The 23,768-nt window shown below is 40.1% G+C and overlaps 1 protein-coding gene across 1 annotated transcript in view; it reads left to right on the forward strand.

Annotated features, from left to right (window-relative positions):
* Positions 1-23,768, forward strand: part of LOC150090908 (uncharacterized) — a 202,000-nt gene that overhangs the window by 173,733 nt on the left and 4,499 nt on the right. Inside the window, exons 7-8 of the mRNA XM_090380604.1 lie at positions 4,972-5,105; positions 19,557-19,613. Of these exons, the coding sequence (XP_090236730.1) occupies positions 4,972-5,105; positions 19,557-19,613 (191 nt within the window). The remainder of the gene's footprint in view (positions 1-4,971; positions 5,106-19,556; positions 19,614-23,768) is intronic.

The raw sequence follows: 23,768 nt of genomic DNA on the forward strand, positions 1-23,768 counted from the left end.
ACAATGTCCAATGCGGAGCCGAGATAGAATAACTTCCTCTTTTCGGTTCCTGCGCAGACTAGACTGCCAGTTTTCAATTACAGGCTTAATCTCATATAATTTGTTTGCAGTCTGTCCATGCCATGAGTGTTGCCATTGGGATACCAGTTTCTTTCAAATTATTTGCCTGTAGTCTGTATAGGGGGACTAACATGCAAGAGTTAAAAAGGTTCGCTGATTTGTCTACAAAGTCTGCCATATCATTTCCTGAGATCCCAATGTGGCCTGGGATCCAGCAGAAACGAACATCAAATTCAGATTGTGAAAGGAAGTGCAGAATCTGCTGTATCCAGATCAGGACAGGATGAGGGTTGAACTTCATCGATGATAAAGCCTGCAATGAACTCAGAGAATCAGTATATATGTAATGTATTTTTTGTGGTGGGTGGAGGATTGTATACGATCCAAAGCTAGCTCAACTGCGTGCATCTCTGCATTCGTGGGAGATCTGCTCAGTTACCGTGGTGTCTGGGAAAACAGCTGCAGATCCAACAGACACTTCTGACCTCGAGCCATCTATGTAGACAGGCAAGAAGTCAGAATGTTCAGAGCGCTGTGCTAAAAAGAGCTGCAGGTAGACAGCAGATGGTGTGCTGTCCTTTCTCCAATTGTTAAGAGAGAGAGAGAGAGGTTGCAGTTTGGGACACGAGCATGCCAGGGTGGAGTAGGTTGCCCTGGTGAGGGAGCAACATTGTCTAATGTGATGTTCAAATTGCCAAGTAGCCTTTGGATACGAATACCATATGGTTGATTGGCAGTCTGCCGAGTGTTGTACAGATTTTCCCAACGTGGCTCAGAAACGGGCGTCCACGTCGGATGGTCTGGCAGAGATTTCAGTTTCAAAGCATATTGTAGAGACAAGTGTTTCCTATGAAGCAATAACAAGGGCTCATTCACTTCAGCATATAGGCTCTGGACAGGAGACGTTCGGAATGCTCCAGTGGCAATATGGATTGCCTGATGGTGGATGGGATCCAGCCATCGGAGTACGCTGAGTCTAGAAGATGCATATATTTGGCACCCGTAATCTAACCTTGATTGCACAAGTGCATGATAGAGGCACAAAAGGGTGCACCAGTCAGTGCCCCAAGAATGTGAAGAGATTGCACTTAGGATATTCAAATCTCTCATGCACTTTGTAAGTAGTTGACAAATGTGTTGTAGAAAGGTCAACTTTCTATCAAATACTAGCCCCAAAAATCTAGTCTCAGGTACTATTGGGATAGCATTAAGTCCAAGCCTCAATTCAGGTTCGGGGTGAAGATTGCGCTTTCTGCAAAAATGCATGCAAACAGTCTTCTGTGGAGAGAACCTGAATCCGTTATTCATTGCCCATGAGTTCAGATGGTCAATGGCATGTTGCAGTTGCCTCTCAACCCTCATGTTGCAGGAATGACAGAATATGCTAAAATCGTCAACACAGAGGGCACAATTTATAGTTGGAGGAAGTTGTTCTGTGATGATATTAATTTGATGGCAAAAAGCATAATACTTAAAACGGATCCTTGAGGTACTCCCTCCTCTTGGCTAAAAGAGCGATAGAGAGTAGATCCTACACGGACTTGGAAAGAACAATGAGATAAAAAGTTTTTTATAAAATTTGGGAGATGACCTCTAAGGCTGATGCTGTAGAGGTCTTTTAAAATTCCAAATCTCCAAGTTGTGTCATACGCTTTTTCCATATCCAAGAACCCGGACACCAGGTGTTCTCGTTTTAAAAAGGCATCTCGAATGGAAGTTTCGAGCTGATTAAATGGTCCAAAGTTGACCTGTTCCTACAGAAGTCGCACTGCAATCTGGAGATGAGCCCATTTTCCTCCAAATACCATATAAGGTGGGCATTGACCATTCTCTCCAGAATTTTGTACAGACAGCTGGTCAGAGCAATAGGATGGTAGTTCGTTGGGATTTTAGGATCTTTTCCTGACTTAGGAAAGGTAAGCGCGAATGTCTTATGCCACGAGTCCGGAAACTGCTCTTCTTGAAATATTTTGTTGCAGACAGATGCTGATCATATCATAATGGATAAGATCTGGTTCAGCAGCACTTGCCTTGGAAAGAGTTAGAGCTGTTTTTACCTCTTCCGGGATGAACTGCCCGTTATAGGGATAAAACTTTTTTGATTTAAAGTTAATTGGCTGCTTTTCAAGTTTTTCTTTCCAGACCAGAAATTCTGGGGAGTAAGATGTTGACGAGATGGCAGAAAAGGTCTCCCCAAGTGTGTTGGCTATTGCAGTTGGATCCGCAATAACGCATCCATTACATTCCAGGACCGATGAAGGGTGCGATATATATTTACCCTTCATTTTCCGGATTTTGTCCCAGATAGCTTTACTGCTGGTAGACTGGGTAATAGTAGATGTAAAGCAGATCCAGGATTCCTTTTGGCTCTGACGACGAGTATATTGTGCTTTAGTGTGTGCACGTTTGAAGGCTAAAAGTTTGACTGTGGTAGGATATCGTCAGAAAATACCCCAAGCTTTATTTTGTGCCTTTTTTGCTGCTGTGCATTCAGGATTCCACCAAGGTTTTGGAAATGGTGGGAACTGGCTAGTTGTTTTGAAATTGTAACTGCAGCTGCATGGACAATGGTTTCAGTGATGTACGCCACTGCATCATTGATAGGCTCCTCACTGACTGCACTGATGTTAAGGTCTACCAGGTGTTGAAAGGTATTCCAGTCAGCCTGATCAATCTTCCATCACGGTAACCTAAAAGGTGGGCACGGCCTTCCTTTAGGTAAGTTGGTTATCATGGGGAAGTGATCGCTTCCATAAAGGTTCTCCTCTACCTCCCAGGTGAGTGAGGGAAGAAGAGAGGAACATATAGAGAAGTCAATAGCAGAAAACGTATGGGTAGGCATGTGGAAAAAGGTGTTAGTTCCCACATTTAGAAGGGAAAGGTCATTATCAGTGAGCATATGCTCTATGACACGTCCCCTTCCATTAACGTGGGCACTATCCCACAGGGTGTTATGTCCATTGAAATCGCCCAGGAGTAAGACAGGAGTAGGCAGCTGCATGATGAGATCATCAATGTCTTTCTGGGAGATATCAGCCCCAGGTGGTAAATAAACCAAACAGACTGTTAATAAAAACCCCACTGTTAGGCGAACCACTACCGCTTCTACATTTGTAGAGACTGGAATAGTTTGAAATGGGGTATGGTTGCTTAGAAGTATAGCAACACCCCCATGAGCAGTTCCATCCCCGGTTCTGTCCTTTCGGACGATAGTAGTGTTACAAAGGGAAGGGTTTTCATTTGCCTTCAGATATGTCTCTTGTGTGCAAAAGCAAACTGGCTCATGCTTTTGCAAGAGGGCCTTGATGTCATCATTGTTTCACTGGAATCCACGCAGTTCCACTGTAAGAATTTAACCATTATTTTGGCTTGGTGGGTCCATCAGGTGGCTTCCGAGGTGCTGAGGGCTTACTTTTGTCAGTCTTGGCTTTATCTTTCCTGGTGAAGTACAGACGCTGTCGGCGCCTCCATAGCCGGGTGGGCAGGAGCAGCAGTGCGTAGCACATGCTTCTTGATTAGACCGGGGTTCGAGCCCTTGACCACCAAATACGGAGGATGCGGAAAGGTCAGAGAATGACCACCGCATATCCCCGGAGCAATATGGCCTTCATTACTAATTCTCCTAAAAACCAAATAACAAACAAACAAACAGACGCTGTCCGGTGTCCATTTCCTCCTCAGCAAAGAGCTCCAAGACTGAATCTTCTTGTACCTCCTTCTCCACGACATCCATGTTTTCTTGGGTACTAGGGGATGCTTCAACTTTCTTAGTCTTTTCTTTGGACGTTGCTTTTGTTACTTGTGGAGCATAAGGAGGTATCGATATAGGAGTGGCAGCTGATTAGTCTTTCTGTGCAGGTTTTTGTGGGCTTAAGAGGTAATGTGCGATGGGAGTGAATGACTTTTGGAGGAATGGTCATGTCTGTCTGAGTTCCGATGGAACATCTCCCTGCTACCTTCTGGGCGTAGGTGGGTTTGGTGAAATTTAGAGGTTTCACCGCTTTCCTTGCCTCCTGGTATGTTATGTTTAGCTCTGCCTTCAGCCGTTGGATTTATTTTTCTTCTTTCCACTTCTGGCATGCTCGTGAGTAGGCTGGTTGTTCTCCCTAGCAGTGAATGCAGGTAGGTTTTGTGGCTGAACATGCTGTTGTTTCGTGGTCCTTTGAACCACATCGAGCGCATGCAAGGACTCCACGGCAGGCCATTTGAGAATGTCCATATTTCTGGCATTTAAAACACCGTAAAGGGTTTGGAACATATGGACATACTGGACAGTTGATGTAGCCAACTTTAATCTCATCAGGAGACTTAGGTGAGTTAAAAGTCAGGATTATATTTCTAATTTTGACAAGTTTCCCATCTCTATGCACGTTAATTCTCTTTATGGCAATAACTCCTTGTGGTTTCAGTTCGGAGCAGATTTCCTCCTCAGTAACGTCGAGAAGGTCCCACTCTGAGATGACACCTCTCGATGAATTGAGTGTTCTATGTGGTGTCACTGTTATGGGTACTCCTCCGATTGATGTTGCTCGGAGTAGCTGCTCAGACCGCCTGTCAGTTTTAGTTTCAATTAAGAGGTCACCAGAACGGAGCCTCTTAACTGATTTGGATGAACCTGCTAACCGATCTAACCCTTTCTGTGTAAAGAAGGGTGACATTTTGCCAATCAGTTTTTCGCCGGTAGAATGTATAATTAAAAACCTTGGAACAGGCCCTGATGATATTTCAGTTCGCTGCCTCTTTGTAGCAATAATGCTATCTGTGTCTTCATCTATATTTTCAAATAGGGACCGGGTTGGGCCCCCCCTGAAGAAACTTAGGCTTAGAAGTGGTATCTCTTAAAAACATTGACATTAACCTTTTTCCAAAGTTTTTTTTTGTTGTGAATTATTTTATCTTTTATAATGGCAGCAAATAAATACGGAATCAGTCCTGAAACAATGGAGCACATGAGAAAGGAAGGTGAATGGCTCACTCTGCAGATAAAAAGAAGAATGAAAGAAAAATTAAATATTCTCCATCATATAGATCAAATGAAATCTAAGGTAAAGGCTAAAGAGCCTTTTTATCACTTTTTCTAATGTATTATTTCATAAATATATTTTATTATTTTATTTTTAATTTATTTTATTTTGTTACACAGAGCATTAAAACTATGATAAATGAATTAGCTTTCGGCTGGGTGGCAGCCTTCATCAGATTAAAATACTTTGAATGGCAGTTGGAATAGAGATGCACTGCCAGGATGGTGCGTGAGGCACGTGGTTAATTGTTTGTTGATGTTTGTGGCTGTGACGTATGGTGGTGACGTGGCCAGCGTTTGTCTATGGACAGAATTACTGCTTCTGTGATGGGGTTAAGTTGACAACCACTGTTCCTGTTCAACGAGGTATCCGAGCATTTTATACTTAACGATTCCAACCAGGTGCACCTTAGGTAATGTGGGACTTGTCTACAACCACAACATCGTGGTGGGTTGTCCAGACATGCTCGGCAATAACTGAGTGTTCTACATCTGCCAAACGGATCGCCCTTTTATGTTCTGAGAGGCGTTTCTCGAGTCGACGTCCGGTCTCTCCAAAGTAGCAGCTCGTGCAGTCACGGCAAGAGATGCGATAGACCAAACCACTCTGTAGAAGGGTGGGGACAGGTGTTTTTATGTTGGAAAGGAGAGAACGCAGTTTCTTGCCTGGGAGTTGGATGCACTTTATCCCATGCGATCTTAGGATTCTACCGATCTGCTGTGACAGGTTGGGGTAGTATGGGATGAATGCCCTCGTGGAAGACTCGTCAGTGTTGGCGTTGCTGTTGGTCGTCACGTTGTCGCGTGCTTGTAGATCACACCTGTTAAGGACATCGATGGGGTAGCCACACCTCGTAAGGCCTACTTTGACTCTGGTGATCTCTTTGCGCCTTTCATCTGCAGAGCTGGAGTGTGTCCAGGCGCGAGTTAGCAAGGTTCGGGCGGTTGAGAGGAGGTGGCCCCGTGCGTGTGCTGACTGGAAGTTGGTAAATTGGCCAGCACACATAGGCTTACGATAAACTGTCGTCTTCAAGCACGTGTCTTCGCGCCGGACAAGTGTATCTAGGTATGGTATAGAGTTGTTCGACTCCAGCTCAATCGTGAATTTTATGAAGGGCGACAGTGAGTTGAGGTGGGTTAGGAGTCGCTGACCTGAGTCTCTAGGGATCACTACAAACACATCGTCTACATAGCGACACCAAAAGGCGATGTGATCCGGTGCGTGTGTAAACGCACGTCCCTCTAACTCCTCCATCACGATGTTTGCTGTGACCGAGCTGACAGGGGAACCCATGGCTGTGCCATGTATCTGCTGGTAGATTGAGCCATTAAACATGATTGCACCCCCTGTTAAGCACAGTCTGAGGGCGGCGGAAATGTCATCAGGCGTCAGCTTAGTTCTGTCGCTAAGGGTTCCATCATTATCCAAGAGTTGTTTTGCGCAAGAGATGGCAAGTTCCACTAGGATGGAGGTAAAGAGTGATACGACATCGAACAATGCCATGACTTGATCTTGCGAGATGGATATAGTGTGGATCCTTTCTATGAACTCAACACTGTTGGAGGCGGTGTAGGTGGTCTTGCCAACAGTGTTGAGTTCATAGAAAAGATCCGCACTATATCCATCTCGCAAGATCAAGTCATGGCATCGTTCGATGTCGTATCACTCTTTACCTCCATCCCAGTGGAACTTGCCATCTCTTGCGCAAAACAACTCTTGGATAATGATGGAACCCCTTAGCGACAGAACTAAGCTGACGCCTGATGACATTTCCGCCGCCCTCAGACTGTGCTTAACAGGGGGTGCAATCATGTTTAATGGTTCAATCTACCAGCAGATACATGGCACAGCCATGGGTTCCCCTGTCAGCTCGGTCACAGCAAACATCGTGATGGAGGAGTTAGAGGGACGTGCGTTTACACACGCACCGGATCACATCGCCTTTTGGTGTCGCTATGTAGACGATGTGTTTGTAGTGATCCCTAGAGACTCAGGTCAGCGACTCCTAACCCACCTCAACTCACTGTCGCCCTTCATAAAATTCACGATTGAGCTGGAGTCGAACAACTCTATACCATACCTAGATACACTTGTCCGGCGCGAAGACACATGCTTGAAGACGACAGTTTATCGTAAGCCTATGTGTGCTGGCCAATTTACCAACTTCCAGTCAGCACACGCACGGGGCCACCTCCTCTCAACCGCCCGAACCTTGCTAACTCGTGCCTGGACACACTCCAGCTCTGCAGATGAAAGGCGCAAAGAGATCACCAGAGTCAAAGTAGACCTTACGAGGTGTGGCTACCCCATCGATGTCCTTAACAGGTGTGATCTACAAGCACGCGACAACGTGACGACCAACAGCAACGCCAACACTGACGAGTCTTCCACGAGGGCATTCATCCCATACTACCCCAACCTGTCACAGCAGATCGGTAGAATCCTAAGATCGCATGGGATAAAGTGCATCCAACTCCCAGGCAAGAAACTGCGTTCTCTCCTTTCCAACATAAAAACACCTGTCCCCACCCTTCTACAGAGTGGTTTGGTCTATCGCATCTCTTGCCGTGACTGCACGAGCTGCTACTTTGGAGAGACCGGACGTCGACTCGAGAAACGCCTCTCAGAACATAAAAGGGCGATCCGTTTGGCAGATGTAGAACACTCAGCTATCGCCGAGCATGTCTGGACAACCCACCACGATGTCATGGTTGTAGACAAGTCCCACCATTACCTAAGGCGCACCTGGTTGGAATCGTTAAGTATAAAATGCTCGGATACCTCGTTGAACAGGAACAGTGGTTGTCAACTTAACCCCATCACAGAAGCAGTAATTCTGTCCATAGACAAACGCTGGCCACGTCACCACCATACGTCACAGCCACAAACATCAACAAACAATTAACCACGTGCCTCACGCACCATCCTGGCAGTGCATCTCTATTCCAACTGCCATTCAAAGTATTTTAATCTGATGAAGGCTGCCACCCAGCCGAAAGCTAATTCATTTATCATAGTTTTAATGCTCTGTGTAACAAAATAAAATAAATTATGAATCCAGAGCATGCAGGCGTGTTTTATTATTATTTTATTTTATTATTCAGAAATAAATTTTATCTAAAATAAATAAATAATATGTTTTAAATGCAGAGTACATTGTGAATGATTTAAAAAAGTGTATATTATTTCACGTTGTGAAATTAACAATACACACACACACTTCTCATTACTGATTTTGCAGACTTGAAAGCTAGAAAGAGACATATTCTTGTATGTGGCAATATGTAACTAATTTTTTATTTGTCAGTTATAATCTTGTCATTTGATGTTTTGCATTAATTGTGTAGAATTAATGTATATAATAGAAGTGTATGTTTTAGATGTTTGGGCATTACTTGATAAGGAGAAGTTGGATTTACACCGAATGTTCAGTGTATGTTCTGCTAGTCTTAGGAAGATTTTTGGATCAGTTCTGATTCTATAGTCTTCCCTCTCCCCCCCCTTATGAAAGTATTTCAGGTATTACTTGTGAAAAAATAGCCAGATTGTCACTAAATTTTCAGCACATTTTTTGTTAATCCATGGGATTTGATTTCCATTTTACTGGCGAAAAAGCAGCTAAAGGTGTAATGCACCAAGCCCACACTATAAAGAGTAAAAGAGAATAAAGTTTTTAGTAGCCTTTATGGGGAGATTATCCAATCATAAAATATACAATTTAAAATTAGGTAAAATGGCAGTTTACTGACTAAAATTTTACTGGCACAAAAGCAACTAAGGCTATAGTTGCACCAGGACCACACCCAGGGCCGGATTTAAACTTGTTGCCCTTGGCTATAAGGATATATGAGGCCCTTCTCTCTTACAGTTCACCTGTGACAATATTAAAAAAAGGATTTTTTTGGCTATAGTGAGGCCCCTTGTAATGTGAGGCCCTAATTGTAGCTTGTCTAGCTTATATGTAAATCTGGCCCTGACTACACCATGAAAAAGTAAAAGATTATAAGGTGTTCAGTAACCTTTATGAGAGGTTACCTCCTTAAAAAATTATACAGTTGTAAAATAGAATAAAAAGGCTGTATACTGACTAAAATTAAATGCTATAATAATTATTATTGTTATTAGTACTGATAAATTGATGCAAGAAGCAAGCTTACATAACATCAGAAAAAAACAAAAAAACGAGCACTACTCACCTGAGGGGCTCACATCTGGTGAGTATGGGCTTGGCACACTCAGGGTCCTGAGCTGGGTATCATCATTCTTCTCTTTCTTGGTGATTTCCTTCTCTCTCTCAGGGTAACTCAGAATTTTGGTGCCTCCGTAGCCAGGTGGGAAGGAGCAGCAGTGCGTAGCACACGCTTCTTGATTAGACCGGGGTTTGAGCCCGTCACCACCAAATATGGAGGATGCGGAAAGGTCAGGGAATGACTACCGCATATCCTCGGAGCAATATGACTTTAGTTGCTAATGCTCCTAAAAACCAAATAACAAACAAACTCAGAATTTTTTCCCCCCCCCTGGTGTAGCAAAAGCCTTAGGCTTCCTTGCACCATATGGCTAATAATGATAATGATAATCTGTCCATTCCTTCTAATAATATGGCTAATTCTTCCTTAAATTTTTCTGACTTTCAACAATAAGTTACTCTCTTTGAAAGCAAATTTTCACATTTGTCCTGCACCATTCTTCCTCAATTTAATTTTTTGCCCCTTATGTGCATTGTCTGAGAAAGAGTTATAATACCACCAACAAGATTACTCAATCCATTTAAAGCTTTAAATACTTCAGTCAGGTCTCCTTATAAGAGCCTAGTTCCAAGTGCTGCAATTTGCAGAACTAAAGTATTTTGTAGTAAGAATACCTCTTTGCGTGCTTGACTAATCTGGTTGCTCTTCTCTGCACCTGTTCCACGAGATCCACATCTTTCTTAAAATAAGACTTGCAGAATTGTATACAGTACTGAAGGTGGCCCAACCATTGACTTATATATGCTGTTAGTTAAGAAACACATAAAATCTAAGGAAGTGCATGCAGTTGACATCGATGGATAGTGCAATGTTGAGTCAGTTTGGTGTGACATAAGCACTGGAAAAACAAAAATGAGGGTAGGAGTTTGTTATAGGCCTAATGAATCTGATGAGCACAATGAACAGTTACACAGAGAAATAGAGTGAGCCAGTAAATCAGAGTATCTTATAATGGGGGATTTTTGTGGATTTATTGGATGATTGTTTTCTACAGCAGCAGCATGTTAGAGAGGCAAACAGAAGGAGTAACACCCTTGATCTGATTATCAGCGTGATTATTCATGCATTAAGCATTTACAGATAAAGGAACCACTAGGGGGCAGTCATCACAGTGTATTGATGTGGGATTTACTTAAAGATGTAACTACCATCAGGGGTAAAGGTGACTTTTTTTTTTTTTATGAAAACCCCAAACACGAAAGGTATCAAAACCTATAGTACTTAGTACTGTGCATGGGTGAAGGAGAAGTATAGGGGAAGGGGGGGGGTGCAGGAAACTTTGCTCTAGAGACTAAACATGGGTTTCACCACTTCAAGCCTCCAGTAAGCAAAGTGGTGGTATTTCACCGGTTGATGAAAGTCATCTACCACCTTGACTACAGTGATCTCAGAGATTTTTTAAATTCTATACAATAGGACCAGCTGATGATGTTACCAACAGCAAATTCTAAATGGGAAGCATTCTAGGAACTAATCTTGGAAACTACTAGGCTTCCAACTAAGAAATACTGTTGTTTTTCTTAGTTGGAAGTTTGTTTGTTTTAGTTTGTTAATAGTTTGTTTGTCTTAGTTTGTTAATATTTCTTTGTTTTAAAATAGTTTGTCTTAGTTTGTTAATATTTCTTAGTTGTTCCAACTAAGAAATACTGTTCTAGAAAACTTCATATCTGAAATCAGAAAACTTCATATCTGACTGCACAATTACTCCCAGGTCTCTTTCATTCTCCACTACCCTAAGTGTAACACCATCTAGTTGGTACTTTCTCTGGGGTTACTGCTACCCATATGCAGTACTTTGCATTTGTCAATGTTAAACTTCAGTTTCCTTTTCTCCGCCCATTGCCCAACTTTTCCAGATCCTGTTGTAGCAGTATACTATCATTACTGTTATTAACAACTCTGCCAACCTTTGTATCATCTGCACATTAAGCTTGATATACCTTCATCAATATCATGGATAAATATACAAAACAACAATGGGCTTAACAACAAATCCTGAGAGACACCACTAATAATATTAGTCCATGTAGAGCCTCAGAGTGATGTTACCACTCTGCCTTCTCCCGCTCAACCATCCATTTATCCATTGTAGCACTTGCCCTTAATGCCGCACTGCTCCAATTTGTACAGTAGTCTTCCATGTGCAACAGTATCAAAAGCTTTCCTGAAATCCAAGTATATGATATCAAAATTATTTTCTGCATCCAGTTCCTTTGTGACCATATCATAGTATCCAATCAAATTGGTCAGACAAGATTTCCCCTTGCTGAGTCTGAATTATTGCTGTTGTCTTGTTTAGATGATCCTGCAATGCTTCTTTAACCAGTAATTCCATTATTTTCCCTGGAACAGAAGTCAAACTAGCAGCTCTGTAAGTACCTCACCCTTTGATCCCCTTTTGTGAATTGGAGATACATTTGCACATCTGCAGTCTGTGGGGATTTCCCCAGAGTCAAAGGATGCTTCTATAATTATGGCTAAGGGCTTGCTTACTTCCTTTGCCACCTCCTTTAATATAACTGGATAGATCCCATCTACCCCAGGTGCCTTTCTTATGTTTAACTTCAACAATTTCTCCTCCACTTTGCTCTCAGTTATTACAAAATCATTTAACTCCCTGTTAGAGCTTGATAAACATCTGGCCCTCTCCTCCTTGAATAACTCATGTGTGAATATAGATGCAAAATAGTCATTTTGTTCAGCAGCTATCTAAGAATAATCTTCTACAGTCAAACCATTGATATCAAGTGGACCAATGTAATTCATCCCCTTCCTTTTAGAGTTTATATAAGTAAAGAAGTCTTTGCTGTTTTTCTTTGCATCTTTTGCTAAAGATTTTCCTAATCTGCCTTCGCTTGCCCAACCTCCTCTGTGACTTGATTACAGACTAGCTTGTATCTACCATAGGCTTCTGTGTCGCCCGACAATTTATGTGCATCCCATGCATTTTTCTTCTCTGCCACGAGTCTCATTTTATCTGACATCCATTTGGGCCTAAACCTAGATCAGTATTACTTAGTCAAAAAGCCTTTTAGCATCTGAAATTACTTCCTTGAATGCTTCTCATTTAGAATTTGCTGTTGGTAATATCATCAGTTAGTCCCACCGTATAGAACCTAAAAAATCTCTGAGACCACTGTAGTTGCCTTTACGAAAGCAAAAACCCTTCCCTTTACTCCTGATGGTTATTACATCTTTAACTTATCCCACATCGGTGCACTGTGATTACTGCCTCCTTGTGGTTCCTTTATCTGTAAATTCTTAATGCATGAATAATCACTGCAGATAATCAGATCAAGAGTGTTACTCTCTCTCTTATTGCCTCTCTAACATGCTGCTGTATAAAACCATCATCCAAAAAATCTACAAAAACCTTGCTAGTGTGCGAGTGACCAATTCACAAGTTCCAATTAATATCTGGGTAGTTAAAATTCCCCATTATAAGACACCTGATTTACTGGCCCACTCTGTTTCTCTGTGTAACTGTTCATTGTACTCATCTGACTGAGTTATAAGCCCTATAACAAACTCCTACCCTCATTTTTGCTTTTCCAGTGCTTATGTCACACCAGACTGACTCAACATTTCACTGTCCATCTATGGAAACTGGATGCACTTCCTTAGATTTTATGTGTTTCTTAACTAACAGCATAACCCCACCTCCTTTCTTATCCTTTCTGTACACATTGTACTCCCTAAATTCCAAATCTGCATCCCTTATTTTGAGTGACACCACGTCTCTGATATCCCAACAATATCCACCTTGGATGTCTTAACCAGCACTTCAAATTCATTTACTATACTCCTGGTATACTTGCAAGTATACATGCACCTGTTCTTACTCTAACACAGCCCATGTATTTACTTGTTTCACGACTCCCAGCAATTCCTGAAATCCCCAGCAACTTGCTTTCCAGGCTGCTGCTCATTCCAATAGAAGCAGTGCAAGAATCATTTCCACCTCTGCCTGCGGCTACTGTTGATCTATTAGTCTGTGAATCCCCCCAAGCTAGCTAGCTAGTTTTTTGACCCACCTAACATTGCCTCGATAGCATCAGCAAATATTCTTGCACTCTTTCTATTTAAGTGTATCCCATCCCTGTAGAAGCAATCTCTCCTCTTAACAATTCCTGGAGTTTTTGCAAATATCCGATTCAACTGGCGAAGGTTTATCTAGCACTACTGTAAACAAATTATGTGCTTGGAATCTGGATATTGGTGACATAAAAGGACAAGGGTATGATAATGGTACAAATATGAAGGGTGCAGAACCTGGACTAAAATAATGATTTTAAACAAAAACCCTCACACCTTCTTTGTACCCTGTGCTGCCCACAGCCTCAATTTAGTAAATACTGAAACAGTCAGTTTCTTTGGAACTACAAGAAATATACAAATTTTTGCAGGATCAGCAAAACACTGGGAAGTACTCAAGATACATATTTCTTCATTGACATTGAAGCCCATTGTGGATGTCCAACGGGAAAGCTGCATTGATGCTCTGCGACCTCTAAGACATCAAACTGGAGAAATATATGATTCCCTATATGAAATTTATCGTAATGAAATGATATATAAAGAAACGCGACGTGGTGCAAAAAAAATTATGCACTAAGCTAAAGGATTTCAAATTTTTGTTTTCACTGATACCATGGCATGACGTATTAAATCATATCAATCACTGAAATGCTTCAAAACATTAGTGTAAACATGGCTGTATCTTTGAAATCCATAAAAAATTTACAAACTTTTATTTCGAATTACTTTTCTAATGCCAGCTACGAGAAACTTCAACAACAAGCAAAACAACTTTGTGAAGATCTTAATGCTATACCAAACTAATAAACAGCCAAACAAGTTTGCTAAAGGAAAAAAATTTAAGCATTTTGACTACGAGCATGAGGATGAATTGTTGCAATCGCCGGAAGATAAATTTCGAGTGGATTTCTCCAACACCATTTTAGATGTTGCAATGGCTCTCCCCAAATGAAAGATTTGAACAACTAAAACTACACAATGAGTAGTTTCAGTTTTTTGTGTGATTTACATAAACTCAATGATTCTGATCACGAAAAACTTTGACAGAATTGTAACAATTTGCAAATACATTTAACAGATGTTCCATCGGTTCCGTTTATGTCAAATAACATAAATGGAACTGAGTTATTCGATGAAATATGTGCATTCAGGGTTCTTTTTAAATTGGATTTAGATAAATTTAAACATCCCTATGAAACATTAAAATTAATTTGCACAAATAAATTGCCTTTTCTGAATTTGACATTTAAGACTTTGATTTACTAGCCCACTCTGTTTGTCTTTCTACATTGATCTTTATACCATCACAGTCATTAGGCCTATAACACACTCCTGCTCTCATTTTTTGTTGATCCCAGTGATTATGTCGCATCAAACTGACCAAACATTGTACGGGCCACCCGTGTCAACTGGACATGTGAAGCACATATGATGATAGTGTAAATTACCAGAGTATTCTCCTGTTAGATAAGTGATTTCTGTTTAGAATGGTTCAATTATTTATTGTCCAGGAGAAACTGTTTTTAATTCTTTTTGAAGTCATTTCATGTTTCTGGTGAACAAATTAAGATGATTTTGATAATTTTGTTGCAACTGTATAAGGAGTGAAAAGTTTCCATTAAGTTAATCACACTACAGTTTGCCTTATAGAAAGGGAGGGGATTAATCAATTGTTAGCATGAGCTAAAAGAGTGTTGCCTCTGGGATTATTTATTTCTATTTAAATTAATAGCAATAACTGTTCTTCCCACACAACTCAGCTCCAAAGCTGTTGTGCAAAACTGCATTGCTATATTGATTTTTTGGCAAAGGACAAGTAGAGAAAAATGGACAACTCTTTGGCAACTTTACTGTAAGTTCCATATGAATAATTTGACAATCTCACTATATGATGTTCATCTCTTGTTGGTTGTTGTTGTACTGTACAGTTTGTGGTGCATCAGCATGTTATACCATGTTGTGCTGTATATATGTCTGTAAATTGCATGTGTTCTATGGTTGATTGGCTGGAAGAAAATACTGAGTTTCTAAGGAAAACAAACAGTGCATCCTTTGCCTAAGACCAACTTTTTACAACAAGCCCATAAAATTGATATCGATGGGTCAACTGTTGATGATCCTGCTCAGGTAGCTAACAAACTAAATGAATATTTTGTATCGACATTCACACATGAGGAGTTATTTAGCGAGGGGAATGCCAGAGGTGTATTCAACTCTAGCAGTAAGCTAGAGAATCTTGTAATAACTGAGAGTAAAGTGGAGCAGAAATTGTTGAAGATAAACACAAGAAAGGCACCCGGGGTGGATGGGATCTATCCAGTTATATTAAAGGAGGCAGCAGAGGAAGTAAGCAAACCCTTAGCCATAATTATGAGAGCTTCCTTGGACTCAGGGGAGGTAACCACAGACTGGAGATGTGCAAATGTGACCCCAATTCACAAAGGAGGATCAAAGGCTGACACAAGTAATTATAGACCTGTGAGTTTAACTTCTTTTCCAGGAAAATTAATGGAGGCACTAGTTAAAGAAGCACTGCAGGATCATTTAGACAAGACTTCAGTTATAGCTCGGACACAGCATGGTTTTGTTAAGGGGAAGTCTTGCCTGACCAATTTGATTGGATACTATGATGCAGTCACAAAGGAACTGGATGCAGGGAATAACTTTGATATTATATACTTGGATCTTAGAAAGGCTTTTGATACTGTTGCACATGGAAGACTGCTGCGCAAATTGGAGCAGTGTGACATTGGAGGCAAATTGCTGCTGTGGATAAAGGGGTGGCTGAGGGGGAGAAGACAGAGAGTGGTAATCAATGGACACTGCTCATCATGGACTAATGTTATTAGTGGAGTCCCTCAGGGCTCAGTGTTGGGTCCATTATTGTTTTCTGTATTCATAAATGATATTGATGATGGTATATCAAGCTTAATGTTGAAGTTTGCAGACAATACAAAGGTAGGCAGGGTTGTCAAGGACACTACTGACACTATGCTGCTGCAACAGGATCTGGAAAGGTTGAGCAGATGGGCTGAGAGGTGGCAAATGAAGTTTAACATTGACAAATGTAAAGTACTACACATGGGAAACAGCAACCCCAGAGCAACGTATCAACTCTGTGGTACTACACTGACAGTGGTAGAGAATGAAAGGGACCTGGGGGTGGTTGTGCAGGCAGATATGAAGTTCTCTGAGCAGTGCAGACGGGCTGCAAGAGTAGCTCATGGTGTATTGTCAATGATATATAGGAATTTTTCTAGCAGGGATAAGGAGGTGATTATTCCCTTGTATAAGGCAATGGTCAGGCCACACCTAGAGTACTGTATACAGATGTGGAGGCTTCATTTCAAGAAGGATGTAGAGCTGCTGGAACGAGTACAGAGAAGGGCAACAAGATTAGTGAATGGAACAAAGGGGTGCTCTTACGAAGAAAGGCTTAAATTTTGCAAATTACAGTGTCTGGAGACTAGGCACCAGCGAGGTGATCTGATAGAGGTGTATAAAGCCTTGAATGGTTTGAGCATGCTCAGTGCTGATGGGATTCTTCCTCTCGCTCAGAATAATCACCTGAGAGGGCATAAATTCAAATTGAGGAAAGACAGATGTAGGACAGACGTGCGGAAATTTGCCTGTAGCCAGTGGGTGGTTGGTTGGTGGAACAGACTTCCATCCCTTGTCGTGGAAGTTGATAGCCTAAATAAGTTTAAGGCTCAGCTGGACAGGTATTTCAAACAAACAGAGGGGTAAAGTGGAAGCGGTTTTTATTTTTTTTTTTGGCTGATGCCGCATAAGCTTGCTTTCTTGCATCAAATGCCTCTACTAATGCTAATGCTAATTCCTTGTGTCATTGATGTGATTTGAACCTGGACTTTTTCCAGCCAGTGTGGGGAGGACAGTGCTTATATGCATTTTGTAGTCTGTAAGGACTCTCTCATTGGTGTTTACTGATCATGACTGTTGTTAATCAAAGAGCAGATAACTAACCAGAACAAACTGTATATGATCATTTGAAATCAACAGAAGACATATGTCTTACAATAAGTTTATTGAACTATTGTACGTTAGTTACAGGGAAAGTCTTTTATAGCAGAACCATAAGTAGTGTCTGTAGTGATTTCAGCGGTGTGACCTGTGGAGCAGTGACAAAATGCAAAATGTAGCATACTTAGATGAGCACAAATTTCAGCCCTTTTGCAGTGATAGTTTTGCTATACAGCAATACCCCGCATAGCACTGATAATTGGTACCAAAACTGTTCCATGTTATGTGAAACCGTGCTGATTGAGGTATAATTATAATGGGTTTTAATTGAATGCGTACCACAGAAACAGTCTATAAACAAATTGTAATAAATCTATATGCAATTTCCGCTTGATAGCCAATTAAAAGGATTTGAAATTAAAAATATAGCATAAATTTTATTAATAAAAAGATAACATCATGAGAGATGAGAAAAAAGCTTTATTGTTTATTTAGGTATTTCAATAATAAAATCTGGTGAAGAAGTCTCTTCTTTTCTTGGCATACAAATCTTTGTAGCATCAAATCCCATCTTGTAAAATTTGCTGTATTTTGATGCTACATTCAACAACCGGATCTCCATTCATAATCACCTCGCTGTCCATGTCAACCCCCACCCCAAAAAAAAAACTTTCTCCAATTCTTCTGTTGAAAATTCTTTTGGTGCCACTTCAGAATTGTTTTCCTCTTCTTCATATGAAGTTTGCTTGTAAATTTCAAGGAGAGTTGCATCATCTAAGTCATTTGCATGTGAGTCAATGCAGTCATGTACATTGACAGTGTTCAAATTTTTGAATCCCAAGTCTTTTCTGATCTTCATAATGTCTTCGGAAATTGTCTGAATTTGCGATTCAAAATCAGTGAAATCATTTGCAAAATAGGGCAAAACATGTCAAACAGAACTCTGTAGTTGACAGTGATTTCTAGCCAAGATGCAAATATATTTTTGATTGTATTTATCCTTTTTGATTTTTTATCCCTTTAGGGATAAAAAATAAATTGTGAAATGAACAGTTTGAAAGCTATCATGTTGTCTCGTCAGGATGGAATTAAGAATATTGAACATTGTTGCACATTGCCGCTGACTGCCTGAGGGGAGCTGTTGGCACATGAGTTTAGAAGTTGGCAGTAGAGTTGGCACTGCAGCATATATGTATGCGTTCATAGGCTACGACAACACAGCATATATGTAGAATACGTATCGAGGCTATTGAATGAGTTTTAATATGTACAGTAAATTTTTGACTTAAACTTAATTGAAAACCGTGTTATAGTGAAACCCATGCTGTTTGAAGCCATGCTAAGTGAGGTATTGCTGTACTTCGGTTGATGGCATGGAGAAGATCTCAAGTGAACTTGGACTCTGCAAGTGTCAATTCTACAGCTGAGGCCAGTAGTGACAGATTGATTTTCCTGTGTTTTATTGACCATAATTGGATCCTCTCATCCATATGGAGGATGACATCAGAGCTGTAACTGTATATTTTAAAAGGTCAAGTATATTTTATGATGGTTTATACTCTTGTCCTGAAAGTCTGGTTATCATTCGGAATTATAGTGAAGTGAATGCCCGTCAGGATAATAACAGTACAATCTCAGTCAGAGGGGTTGCAGGAATGGTTGGGGAATGCGACATCAGGTTAAAATATTTATTCTATCTCTCATTCTATCTCTCATGATCCTTGGTTTTTAATCCTACTAAGCATCTCTGGAATATGCTAAAGCTGTGGGCCAGGAACAGTAGTAGCATTGTGCAATTTTAACATCTGTTGCCAGATGACCAGAACCTCAACAGATAACTACATTGTCCTATGTTACCATGTGCAGCAGCAGCAGTTTTCATAAAGGTTTTTTTTTTTTTTTTCATAAAGGCAGTTTATAATAGAAATCATGCACTATGGAACCACCACCATTTTTTTTTTTAAAGTTGATATTAATGACTTAAATTCTACATATCTACTTCATATTATGTTCTGTTTATAATCTGGTATGATCACTCGATCATAGAAGTTTAATATTAGTCATTTTGACAATGAATGCAATTATTAACCATATGAACTACACGCTACTTAAATACATATGCTACTGCATTCTTGGTCTTGACTACTGGACTATGTATTTATAATGTGAATTATATAATCAGAAATAAATATTTATTTTTTAGATTACAGAGACAGAGAAGCAGCAGCAGCAGCTGGAGAGAGAAATATCTATTTTGCAAGTGAGTGGATACTATATGAAGTCATTTTAGATTTAAATTGAATTTATCTGACATTTTTTATTTTTAGTGTTGTATATTAGTATTGGTAGTGACATATGATGTAAGAAAGCAAGCTTATACGTTTCAGACAAAAATAAATAAGTAAATAAAACATATATAAAAAAAAAACTATACACAATGTTTGTCCCTCCCCTCTAATAATTTTTCTAATCCTACATTTATTCAAACTATCCACTTCTGCAACATCAGATTGAAGCTTATTACGACAGTTAATTATTCTCTGGTTGACAGCCACAGCAAGCATGTCAAAGTGGAAGGGTACATAAGTACATGCATTTGAGTGACCATGATTCAAGTCTGTGTGACTGCTTAATATGGTGCTGTTATTTTAGTCTCTCTCTCTTTATCTGTTTTGTGAACTCCTTTGATTTATTTATTTTTTTAATGAAAACCCCAAGCAAAGATAGGTATTAGAACCTATAGTGACAGTACTGTGCATAGGTTGAAGGTAGATAAGATGAAAAAAGATACTTGGTGACATTAGACTTGAATTTTTGTAGATCGTAATTTTTGGGAAATACATGTGAAGGAAGGTTGTTCCAGAAAATGGAAGTTGAAGGAATAAATGAGGAAGAAGAAAAGTTGATTCTGTGAGTTAGAGGTTGGACAGTAAAAGGATGCTGACTAGTTGAAGCACATGTTCAGACTGGTTTAGAAGAGAGAGTGGAGTTATAGAAGCCAATTCAGAAGAACAGTGCCCATGGAAGTATCTAATGAAAAGACATGCAGCAGAAACAGAATGACTATGAGAAAGAGAGTGGAGAGACTTTGTTAGAGGTGGTTCATAAATTAACCTAATTGCCCTCTTTTGAATGGAGTCTAGGAGCCTGAGAAAGGTTTTGGGGGCACCATTCCAAATGTGAGAACAATATTTCATAGTAGGGTGGTTTTGAGTTTTGTGCAAAGTGAATAGCTGTTTTGAAGAAAAGTAATGGTGAGAGTGAACGAGAAAACCCAGTTTTTTAGATGCAGAAGAAGCAATATTTATAATATGCTTATGCCAAGAGGGATTAGAAATTAGAGTAATCCCCAATAGAGATATATGATCATGCCTAGAAATTGGAGTGTTGTCACCAAAGATAAGAATAGGAGCAGAAGAATCCTCTTTGTGAGATATAAGAGAGGATGGAGTTTTAGAAGGATTGAAATCAACTAAGTTGTCTTTGCTCCACTGGAGAATTACTTGGAGATCGGCATTTAAGGAATTAATAGTGGATATTCGAGAAGTATAATCTGTTTGAGCAGGACTAGGTTTCCAAAATTGGAAGGTGGAATGCAATGTGCTATCATCAGCAAAACTATGGATAGGAATTCTAGTCAATGGAAGAAGGTCACTAATATACAAGAGGAAAAGAATGGGAGAAAAAACTGGACCTTAGGGAACAGCAGCATTAGTGGAAACGTTACAAGGCATAGAGCTATCTACAATCACCTGCACTGAGTGGTCGGAGAGAAAACTGGATACCCAATTACAAAAATCAGTTGGCAAACCATAAGATGGAAGCTTATTTAGAAGACCTTTATGCCAACACAATAAAAGCCTTTGAAATGTCAAGAGCAACTGCTTGAGTTTTACCAGACTTTTCCATTGATTTGTCCAAAGATGGGTAACATAAGCTAGTATATGAGCAGTGGATCGACACTAACAAAATCCATACTGGTGATCATTGTCAGATGGAAGGTTTCTAGATAGTGTAGGAGTTGGTGGTTAATGGATTTCTCCATTACTTTAGAAAGAATTTATTTTAGTAAGTGGAAGGGGACGATATTGGGATGGAGGGTTTTGTCACCTTTTCTAGGAAAAGACTGGATATAAGCAAATTTTCAAGCAGAAGGGAAAACACCATTGGAATAAGAAACTGTGGACATGTGATATAGAACAGGAGTAAGCTCAGGACCTGACACTTTCTTGACATCGACTGTTCAAAATTCTTCTGGCATCATTTTGACGGCAGACCACAGGAGGTACTGAATGGAGTGTACTGGGAATTATGAGAGATTGTTTACCAAGATCATCAATACGAGTTAGAATAAAAATGGGATGCTAGCAGATCAGCTTTATCTTTAGCTGATGTGACAAAAGAACCTCTGTTTTTGACAGAGGTTAGAATAGAGATGAGCAAAAGTTGCAGCCAATAGCTTTGGTAGAGACCAGAATGCTAAACTAACTTTGGATTAGAAGCAAGTTTTCTACTCTTAGTCTGTTCAAAATCTACAAGTAGTTTGGACTGATTAATAACTGTTTTACAATTGTTACAAGCTTTGGTTTAGACCAAAAATGAAATGGAGATTTCAATACAAGCCATTTGCGATATGCAACACTGTTATCTTGAACAGCCTTAGCATATTTATTGGAAAACCAGGGTTTAGATAAAGGACAAGATTTTTAGATGGAATGTGGAATAAAGGATTATACCCCTACAGGAATAATTTCACTGATACAATCTGAGCAAACACTGACATCAAAATTTTTAATACAGTAATGCAACCAAGGAAAAGAAGAATGGATATCTTGCAGGTCATCCCATTTTGCATTCTTGTAATGATAAGCAACACAAGTCTGAGAATGGCCATGAGAGAAAGGCTCCATTGGAGAAGAGACTATCACCGAGTTGTGATCTGTGGTTCCTAAAGGAGTACTCACCTTTACCTTGTACTTGGAAGGGTTGTTTGTGAGAAAAAGATAAAAAGTGTTGGCTGTGTGGTTAGGATTGTCTGGTCTTCTGATAGGAAATGAACAGTCTGAGGGCATTAGTAACTGCAAAAGCCTCAGTATCTTGATCAGCTGGGTCCATGTGAGTAGAAAACAGAGGTCAGCTGGAGTCATTTAAAATCACCATGGAAAATTATCTCAATGTTAGAAAAGTTAAACTGGAATTGCCAAGTGATTAGTGGAGTTGGGAGAACGATAGATGCAACAGATGGATTTGACTGAATGGGGTGGAGGGATTTTAAGCCAGAGAAGATTGAAAGGAGGAGATTCCAAATTACTAAGCCTCTGTCAAGGAATATCAGAGCAGATAATTGCACAAGTACCACCTTTGAAGCGAAAGGAATTGTATGGTGAATAATTAGGACAACTGAGATGAGCAGTGGTTGAATCAACCGATAATTGAGATTATGTCAGAAAAAGTACATGAGGCCCTGGCTGACTGTAGGTGGAAATGGACATCACTGAGATTGGAATTTAGACCATGTATATTTGTGAAGTGTTTGTGGGGGGGGGGGTATAGATCTTTTTGCAGATAAGTGTATTCTATTAGTTTGACTTTTCATGATTCATGCAGTAGTAAGAAAAGGTGGGGAGGATATGTTGTATGAAGTAATGAAATTTTTGTATATGGCCTTGAAAATTCCCCCCCTGCATACACACCACTTGGACTCCCTCCAGTTACTATCTGGCAGAGTTAGAGGCACTAGCTGATCTAGAAACCTCCTACAGAGTAGCCTGCAAACACCATTTTAGAGCTGTAACCTCAAAAGGAATGGAAGATTGGATCTCCCCATGATGCTCATCATAACCTCAAAAGACATCAATCATACTGCATGATGGAAGAGATGGTTCCACCACTTTAAGCCTCCAATAAGCAAATTAGTGAAGTCACACTGGTTTATGAGAATCATCTATCACCTAGTATTGCCTGGAATCACAGAGGGACAGCATTCCTCAATGCATCCATGTGTTGTGGATGCCACACCTTGTGAGAAAACCCCTGCTTATGTTGGTTTGCACCTGGGTTGATCAACTCTAGTATACTAGGTGCCATATTTTGGGATTTGTACAGGGGCTATGCCCAGGGTTAATAAAGTACCACCATCGTGAAGGTGCAAGCAGAGTATTTGATTATTGTAGAATGACCACACTTTGCCAAAATTTGGTCCACTTGACTTGATTATCACCTGTATATCAGTTCCATTAGCATCTTAAGACTCCCAGGTAGCAAGCTCAGCTTGTCATAATTGAGAGAATGTCTGTGACAGACTCAAGGACCAATCCTTTATGGTTGTCCTTGAGTATAAAGTTTAGAAAATTTATTTATTTGTTTATTTTAAAATTTCACACATCTATCCTACAGCCATTCTTTTTCAATTTAA

Source organism: Mastigoproctus giganteus, chromosome 1, assembly GCF_048544385.1.
Source record: "Mastigoproctus giganteus isolate SK-2022 chromosome 1, ASM4854438v1, whole genome shotgun sequence".
NCBI lineage: Eukaryota > Metazoa > Arthropoda > Arachnida > Uropygi > Thelyphonidae > Mastigoproctus > Mastigoproctus giganteus.